This window comes from Xenia sp. Carnegie-2017, unplaced genomic scaffold (genome assembly GCF_021976095.1).
Source record: "Xenia sp. Carnegie-2017 unplaced genomic scaffold, XeniaSp_v1 HiC_scaffold_6, whole genome shotgun sequence".
NCBI lineage: Eukaryota > Metazoa > Cnidaria > Anthozoa > Malacalcyonacea > Xeniidae > Xenia > Xenia sp. Carnegie-2017.
In genome coordinates, this window is record NW_025813526.1 from 20,516,767 (window position 1) to 20,526,318 (window position 9,552).

Genomic DNA, 9,552 nt, shown 5'->3' on the forward strand with positions numbered 1-9,552 from the left:
GCTTAGATCGTTTTCGCAAACTCATGCAAACACAGGTCTAAACCCATCAGCGCACGTGCTTTGTTGTGTTTATTTTATAATATGAAATGATGTCAAGTTAACGATACTTTAACGTTACTTAACAGTATATTTTCTGAATTACCAAAACTTTCTGAGAGATACCGTACTCATCTGGTTATGATTCTTCACTGTTATATGTCTGAGAAAGATAAACACTTTATTTTAGCTGTAGTCTGTACTAAGAAAAAGTTCAAAAAAATGAAATGTTTTTACTAATAATTTATAATTTGCATTCATTGTCCAATCATAAACATTGCAATTGAAGAAATGGTACTCTATGTTGTGCTTGATGTTTGATAAATCATAAATGATTGGAAACATAATAATTCATGAATGCAATATCTGACGTCATTTTCTAAAATCGTCATCCATTTTGAGTGAGACAAAATGATTCTTAATTTTATTTCGATATCATATTCCAAACATTTCTGATTCCTACAATGCATCAATTTATTGGTAAATCAATCTACAGGATTAACAAGTCCCAACGGAAAAACTAAATGTCAAGATTTACAATAGATTGATTTTAAGATTTCTTTTAATTACAAAGCTAGTCGAGGTTTGCCTCTCCTTTGGAAACACATCATAAACTGATTTTATTAATTTTATTTTCATGCAATCGCGGTCATCTCTGGTTGGTGGGCAGTACAAGTGGCATGGTAGGTAGCAATTGCCAGCATTGTCTTGCGGAATCCACGCAATAACTTTATGTAACTTCAAAAGAAAATCTTACGGCTTGATTTGTCAATTGTCAAAGATAATGTAATTCAGTAAATCATTTGATTTGTCAATAATATTTTATTCTTAGCAGAAATTAAACTTCATCATTTTACTTTTTTATAGATTATGATATTATGTACATTTACTTTATATGATAATATGGTTGATTACAATTTGTTTACACGTAGTTTTGTATTACAGATACATTTCAACAATGGATAAAATGTCAAACATACAGCATTTTCTACATAAGCTTTCAAATTTTCCACGACACTTTTTACGATCTTCGATTAGAATTAGGTTTTTAGTGTATTTCTTTGACATGATTCCCCATCACTAGGATCTTTCCTTATAGCCTATAAAATTTCATGAAATTTAACTCTTAGAAAAGCGCTTTCCTGCTTTCAGTCTATATCAAGGAATATAGGAAAACCCTATCCATGATCTGAACGGAAAAAAATTTTGCAAATTTTGGCCAGTTTTAAATTTTGTCCTTAAATACTACTTGTGTTTGCCAAGTCTTACCATGATTAAATCAAAACGTTTCATCCATTGGCATAATCATAGTATTTTTCCTTGGTAGCAATAGAAAGATGAAGCACGTCATTTTTTGCAATGAAAAGTAAAAGAACAAAATATAATCTTTCTTCCTGAAGTGTTTATGAAGGAAAACTTCATAAACACTTCAGTAGCAAGTCCCAACAAGCTACTCTGGCTGATTTTGCTCGTTTCTCAATAACATCTGGCCATATTGATGTAATGATGAATGCGAAAATGAAGGAAATATTGATGCAAGAGAAAGCAGATGAAGAAAAGAACAAAGAAATTATGTTGATTCTTCTTGATGTGGCTCGCACTCAGGCAAGCAGTCGTTGGCATCCAGAGGAGGCGGCAATGACAAAGACGGAAAATTCATTCAGATTGCAAATCTTTTTCCAATACATTCTCCTGTTCTCAAGCTGTGGCTGGACGATCAGCGCCTAAGGCCATATAGTACAACATATACAAGGTCAGAGGCACAAAATGAGATGCATCATTTGCTGGCTCAATCTGTGAGGGATGAAATTTGTGCTGAATTAAGTCAGCCGGTGTATTTTCTGTGTCTGCAGACACTACACCTAATACTTTGAATCAAGACATGCTTATCGTCGCTGTAAAATATGTCAACCATATGAGCATCCCATGCGAGAGTCGGCTTGAAATGAAAGAGAGCCTGGATAAAACCGATGCTGGAGCGGCTAAAGGTGTCATTAAATCTTTAATAGAAAATTAAATAGATATAGATAAATCGATAAAGGCGATGGAATAAAAAATAAATTTCTTAGTTTTGACTTTCTTTTTGCTCTTATTTTCATGCAAATCATAATGACAAAACCAGTCCCTAATCAAACAACTGCAGGAGGAGGAGCTAAATATAGTAGATGCAATTAACCTGATTGATGCTACATTAAAATACCTTAGACAAATTCGAAGTGACGATAACGGATTGGACTCGGAGATAGAGGCAATGGTTGCATTCGTTACCAAAGTAGGAATAGACGTAATGGCAGAATACACACGTCATCATCGATCAAGAAAGTCACCCAAACGAATTGGTGAGCATTCCGAAATAACAACAGAAAAACCTTTAAAGATTTGTACGAAAAGAAATGTACTTGGTTCTAGACTCACTTATTACCGAGTATACCAATATCATTAAAGTTTGCATCGACCAGATAAAACCTTTTAGAGAGAGCTTACAGCTGCCAGTAGAAAGGCCGATGGCTGAATCAGTTCATGAAAAGTGTAGTCTTTTTCCACCGGCGGTATAAGATGTTGATGCAGAAATACTGCTGTCTGAGTTGGAAGTTTTCAATAATATTGTGTCGTCACAACTTAAATCAGAACCCAAATCCCTTCAAGACGTTGCGTTATTTGCTTTCAATCACAAAAACGTCTTTCCAATGGTGTGCAAGGCGTATCAACTAATGCTGACCGCTCCAGTGTCTGTTGCAAAAGATGAAAGGTGTTTCAGGAAGTATATGGTTGTCAAAAACTGCTTGAGATGCACAGAGATAGATACACGATTAAATGACTTAATCGTTCTTGCATGTGAAAAAGACCCTACGGACAATGTTGACTTAAATGTTATTTTAAAAAATTGGGCAACTGCAAGGATGCAAAAAATAACATTAAAGATTTAATAATACGCTAAAGTGCGTTCTGTCACAAGAATACAATATGTATTACAAAAATATATAGCGAAAATGTGTTCAATCATCACAATATTTTATTGTTGAATAAGTACTAATCTATATGATCTGCAGGGCATCTTGTGTCCTTGCATAGCAATTTCATCACCCCATTAAAAGGTGCTGGTTTAACACCTGTGCATAAGTTCTTAACCGGTTAACTTGCGAACTTTCCCCATTGGTTTCCCATTCAATCATTTCATTTTATTGCAATATGGCAAAACTACCCCATAACTTGTTGATACAGGCAAAAATAAAGAGTAAATAGTTCACTCATACTCTTCGTTTAAAACTGGAATCTTTATCGCATTTTAAAATAACTGTCTTTTAATTATTGAGAAATATGTTTCTGGTGCTCTCTAGGTATGGCTTTAGCTAAATCTTAACGGTCAGTTAAAACGAATTTAAAATGAATTCTTAAGATAGACAGCACGCCATTACAAGACATAAAATTACACTGCAGTGTAAATTTGGAGATGCTCCTTATTAATGTGCAAAAAAATTTTAATGGAGCATCATAAGCTACAGCATACAGCTTTAAATAGCTATAATGAATGTAAACAATCGTAACAAAACTGATAATTTAAGGATTATCATATTCCTCCAAGGAAAAGTTGGCCAATGGACTGCCCATTTTCTCTGGTATTGTCGAATCTTTCTCTGGGCAATCATAAAATTGGTTATGTTTAATTATGTACTCGTGAAACGAGTTGTGTTTATTGGTTAATTTACGTCTAAGCTGTGTTTATACTTAAGGCATTTGTCAATATCTATGTCAGTATTATAAAATCATATTAAATGTTTAAATTAATCATTGAGGATCCTCAAATAATTCAGTTTATCATCTTTGTATAAAATGTAAATAATGTACATACAAACCTGAACATTGTACACCAGCATCTTCATAATGTCTACAATTATGCAATCCCCATTCTCTATGTGAACAACTCGAAATATTATTTTCATTTCCTACACAACGAACGTCGTCTAACCATATTCTTCCACTGCCATGTGGAACATTACCTCCTAGTAAAGCCCTGAGCATAGTCATAACCAAGTTGTCGACAAACAACTTTAGCATCGTTTATATCCCAGCCATCATCACAAATTGTTCCCCATTCTCCATTGTAAAATACTTCTACACGACCTTTGCCAATAGAACTTTCTGGTCCCCGAAGTCTAACAGAGTTGATAACTGATAAAAAGAAAATCAAGAGATAATGCAAAACATAGAAGTCTCAACTCCGAAATATTCTAAGTTACATGTATACATATAAAGTATCCTAATATGTTAGATGCCATTGTAAAATCTTCTTAGGCGAAATTAATGAATTAAATTAGTAACAAAAATTGATAAAAAACTTACATGAGTACAATATCAAAACGTTTTAGACAAGTAGACACTATTTGACTTTCATGAGTCTAAATAATTTTTATTTAGATCAGTCCTCATTTCTTTTTGTAATATAAATATCTTATTAACACTTTAACTTGCGAATGTTCCCATTAGTTTTCCATTCAATCATTTGATTTTATTGCCATATGGCAACACTGCCCCATAACTTGTTGAAACAAGCAAAAAAAAAAAAGTAAATTGTTCACATAGACTCTTCGGTTACAACGTGGAAAACTACATCGTATTTTTAAAATAACTGTCTTTTTAATTATTCAGAAATACGTTTTTGGTGCTCTCTAGGCATGGCTTTAGCTGAACCTTAACGGTCAGTTAAAAACAAATTAAAAATGAATTCTTAAGATAGACAGCACGACATTAAAAGACATAAATTTACACTCAGTGTTAATTTGGAGATGCTTCTGTTAAATATGCAAAAAAAAATTTAATGGACCTTTATAAGCTCAAGCCTACAGCTTTAAAAAGCTATAATGAATGTAAACAATCGTAAAAAAAACAGATAATTTAAGGATTATTACATTCCTCCACGGAAAATTTGGTCAACGGACTGCCCTTTTTCTCGAGTATTATCGAATCTTTCTATAGGCAATCATAAAATAGGTTATGTTTAATTAAATCCTCGTGGGACGAGTTGTGTTTATATGGTTAATTTACGTCCGAAGCTGTGTTTATACTTAAGGAATTTGTCAATATTGTTTCAGGATTTGAAAATCATATTAAATGTTTCGATTAATCATTGAGGATCCTTCAAATAATTCAGTTTATTATCTTTGTAAATAAATGTAAATAATGTAGAAACAAACCTGAACATTGTATACCAGCATCTTCATCATGTGTACAATTATGTGATCCCCATCCACTATGTGAACAACTCGAAATATTATTTTCATTTCCTACACAACGAACTTCGTCTAACCATATCATTCCACTGCCATGTGGAACATCACCTCCTAGTAAAGCCCTGCCAGCATAGTCATAACCAAGTTGTCGACAAACAACTTTAGCATCGTTTAAATCCCAGCCATCATCACAAATTGTTCCCCATTCTCCATTGTAAAATACATCCACACGACCTCTGCCAATAGAACTTTCTGGTCCCCGAAGTCTAACAGAGTTTATAACTGATAAAAAAAGAAAATAAAGAGATATTGCAAAACATAGAAGTCTTCACTCCGAAATATTATAAGTTACATGTTTATATATAAAGTATCCTGTTATGTTGGGTGCCATTGTAAAATATCCTTGTGCGAAATTAATCATTTAAATTAGTAACAAAAATTTGATAAAAAAACTTACATAAGTACAATATCAAAACGTTTTGGACCATCAGACACACTATTTGACTTTCATGAGTCGAAAAAGTTTTTATTTAGACCAGTCCTCATTTCTTTATGTAATATAAATAAGTTCTTAACCGGTTAACTTGCGAACTTTCCCCATTGGTTTCCCATTCAAACATTTCATTTTATTGCAATATGGCAAAACTACCCCATAACTTGTTGATACAGGCAAAAAATAAAGAGTAAATAGTTCACTCATACTCTTCGTTTAAAACGTGGAAATCTTTATCGCATTTTTAAAATAAGTGTCTTTTTAATTATTAAGAAATATCTTTCTGGTGCTCTCTAGGTATGGCTTTAGCTAAATCTTAACGGTCAGTTAAAAACGAATTTAAAAATGAATTCTTAAGATAGACTGCACGCCATTACAAGACATAAAATTACACTGCAGTGTAAATTTGGAGATGCTCCTTACTAATGTGCAAAAAAATTTTAATGGAGCATCATAAGCTACAGCATACAGCTATAAATAGCTATAATGAACGTAAACAATCGTAAAAAACTGATAATTTAAGGATTATTATATTCCTCCAAGGAAAAGTTGGCCAATGGACTGCCCATTTTCTCTGGTTTTGTCGAATCTTTCTCTGGGCAATCATAAAATTGGTTATGTATAATTTTGTACTCGTGGAACGAGTTGTGTTAATTTGGTTAATTTACGTCCGAAGCTCTGTTTATACTTAAGGCATTTGTCAATATCTGTTTCAGTATTATAAAGTCATATTAAATGTTTAAATTCGTCATTGAGGATCCCCCAAATAGTTCAGTTTATCATCTTTCTATAAAAATGTAAATAATGTACATACAAACCTGAACATTGTACACCAGCATTTTCATCATGTTCACAATCATGCAATCCCCATCCACTATGTGAACAACTCGAAATATTATTTTCATTTCCTACACAACGAACTTCGTCCAACCATATTCTTCCCCTGACATGTGGAACATTACCTCCTAGTAAAGCCCTGAAATAATAGTCATAACCAAGTTGTCGACACACAACTTTAGCATCGTTTATATCCCAGCCATCATCACAAATTGTTCCCCATTCTCCATTGTAAAATACTTCTACACGACCTTTGCCAAAAGAAATTTCTGGTCCCCGAAGTCTAACAGAGTTGGTAACTGATTAAAAAAAAATAAAGAGATATTGCAAAACATAGAAGTCTTCACTCCAAAATATTCTAAGTTACATGTTTATATATAAAGTATCCTAATGTGTTAGATGCCATTGTACAATCTTCTTAGGCGAAATTAATGAATTACATTAGTAACAAAAAATTGATAAAAAAACTTACATGAGTACAATATCAAAACGTTTTATACAAGTAGACACTATTTGACTTTCATGAGTTTAAATAATTTTTTATTTAGATCAGTCCTCATTACTTTTTGTAATATAAATTTCTTATTAACACTTTAACTTGCGAATGTTCCCATTAGTTTTCCATTCAATCATTTGATTTTATTGCCATATGGCAACACTGTCCCATAACTTGTTAAAACAAGCAAAAAAATAAAAAGTAAATTGTTCACATAGACTCTTCGCTTACAACCTTGAAAACAATATCGTATTTTTAAAATAACTGTCTTTTTAATTATTCAGAAATACGTTTCTGCCGCTGTCTAGGCATGGCTTTAGCTGAACCTTAACGGTCAGTTAAAAACAAATTAAAAATGAATTCTTAAGATAGACAGCACGACATTAAAAGACATAAAATTACACTCAGTGTTAATTTGGAGATGCTTCTGTTAAATATGCAAAAAAATTTTAATGGACCTTTATGAGCTAATGCCTACAGCTTTAAAAAGCTATAGTGAATGTAAATAATCGAAAAAAACAGATAATTTAAGGATTATTACATTCCTCCACGGAAAATTTGGTCAATGTACTGCCCTTTTTCTCGAGTATTATCGAATCTTTCTATGGGCAATCATAAAATAGGTTATGTTTAATTATGTCCTCGTGGAACGAGTTGTGTTTATATGGTTAATTTACGTCCGAAGCTGTGTTTATTTTTAAGGAATTTGTCAATATTGTTTCAGTATTTGAAAATCATATGAAATGTCTAGATTAATCATTGAGGATCCTTCAAATAATTCAGTTTATTATCTTTGTAAATAAATGTAAATAATGTAGAAACAAACCTGAACATTGTATACCAGCATCTTCATTATGTGTACAATTATGTGATCCCCATCCACTATGTGAACAACTCGAAATATTATTTTCATTTCCTACACAACGAACTTCGTCTAACCATATTCTTCCACTGCCATGTGGAACATTACCTCCTAGTAAAGCCCTGCCAGCATAGTCATAACCAAGTTGTCGACAAACAACTTTAGCATCGTTTAAATCCCAGCCATCATCACAAATTGTTCCCCATTCTCCATTGTAAAATACATCCACGACCTCTGCCAATAGAACTTTCTGGTCCCCGAAGTCTAACAGAGTTGATAACTGATAAAAAAAGAAAATAAAGAGATATTGCAAAACATAGAAGTCTTCACTCCAAAATATTCTAAGTTACATGTTTATATATAAAGTATCCTGTTATGTTGGGTGCCATTGTAAAATATTCTTGTGCGAAATTAATCATTTAAATTAGTAACAAAATTTGATAAAAAACTTACATAAGTACAATATCAAAACGTTTTGGACCATCAGACACACTATTTGACTTTCATGAGTCGAAAAATTTTTATTTAGACCAGTCCTCATTTCTTTATGTAATATAAATAAGTTCTTAACCCGTTAACTTGCGAACTTTCCCATTGGTTTCCCATTCAATCATTTCATTTTATTGCAATATGGCAAAACTACCCCATAACTTGTTGATACAGGCAAAAATAAAGAGTAAATAGTTCACTCATACTCTTCGTTTAAAACGTGGGAATCTTTATCGCATTTTAAAATAACTGTCTTTTAATTATTGAGAAATATGTTTCTGGTGCTCTCTAGGTATGGCTTTAGCTAAATCTTAACGGTCAGTTAAAACGAATTTAAAATGAATTCTTAAGATAGACAGCACGCCATTACAAGACATAAAATTACACTGCAGTGTAAATTTGGAGATGCTCCTTATTAATGTGCAAAAATTTTAATGGAGCATCATAAGCTACAGCATACAGCTTTAAATAGCTATAATGAATGTAAACAATCGTAACAAAACTGATAATTTAAGGATTATCATATTCCTCCAAGGAAAAGTTTGCCAATGGACTGCCCATTTTCTCTGGTATTGTCGAATCTTTCTCTGGGCAATCATAAAATTGGTTATGTTTAATTATGTCCTCGTGGAACGAGTTGTGTTTATATGGTTAATTTACGTCCGAAGCTGTGTTTATACTTAAGGCATTTGTCACTATCTATTTCAGTATTATAAAATCATATTAAATGTTTAAGTTCATCATTGAGGATCCCCAAATAATTCAGTTTATCATCTTTGTATAAAATGTAAATAATGTACATACAAACCTGAACATTGTACACCAGCATCTTCATAATGTCACAATTATGTTCCCCATCCTCTATGTGAACAACTCGAAATATTATTTTCATTTCCTACACAAGAACATCGTCTAACCATATTCTTCCACTGCCATAAGGAACATCACCTCCTCGTAACGCACTGACAGCTTTGTCATAACCAAGTTGTCGACAAACAACTTTAGCATCGTTTATATCCCAGCCATGATCACAAATTGTTCCCCATTCTTCATTGTAAAATACTTCTACACGACCTTTGCCAATAGAACTTTTGGTCCCCGAAGTCTAACA

The 9,552-nt window shown here is 32.6% G+C and overlaps 1 protein-coding gene and 1 long non-coding RNA gene across 2 annotated transcripts; both read right to left on the reverse strand.

The window, feature by feature from the left end:
• Nucleotides 1-800: 800 nt before the first annotated feature.
• LOC124456672 (putative DMBT1-like protein) lies at nucleotides 801-8,447 on the reverse strand. Its single transcript, XM_047007045.1, has 4 exons — nucleotides 8,406-8,447; nucleotides 5,229-5,546; nucleotides 3,891-4,206; nucleotides 801-1,136 (listed from the first exon to the last, which is right to left on the reverse strand). Exons 1-3 carry the CDS (start codon nucleotides 8,434-8,436, stop codon nucleotides 4,031-4,033), a joined length of 525 nt encoding a protein of 174 aa, XP_046863001.1. The 5' UTR covers nucleotides 8,437-8,447; the 3' UTR covers nucleotides 801-1,136; nucleotides 3,891-4,030.
• Nucleotides 8,448-8,898: 451 nt separating this feature from the next.
• Nucleotides 8,899-9,282, reverse strand: LOC124456674. Its single transcript, XR_006952389.1, has 2 exons — nucleotides 9,250-9,282; nucleotides 8,899-9,028 (listed from the first exon to the last, which is right to left on the reverse strand). It is a non-coding gene; the product is annotated as an uncharacterized LOC124456674 (long non-coding RNA).
• Nucleotides 9,283-9,552: the final 270 nt, after the last annotated feature.

Bases quoted from the DNA above. Each gene is read 5' to 3' on its own strand.
- LOC124456672 (XM_047007045.1), bottom strand. From the start codon at position 8,436: ATGGTCCAAAACGTTTTGATATTGTACTTAT. The intron at 5,547-8,405 runs GTAAGTTTTTTA...TTTTTTTATCAG, and splicing joins CGTTTTGATATTGTACTTAT to TTATAAACTCTGTTAGACTT. The intron at 4,207-5,228 runs GTTTGTTTCTAC...TCTTTTTATCAG, and splicing joins TGCTGGTATACAATGTTCAG to TTATCAACTCTGTTAGACTT.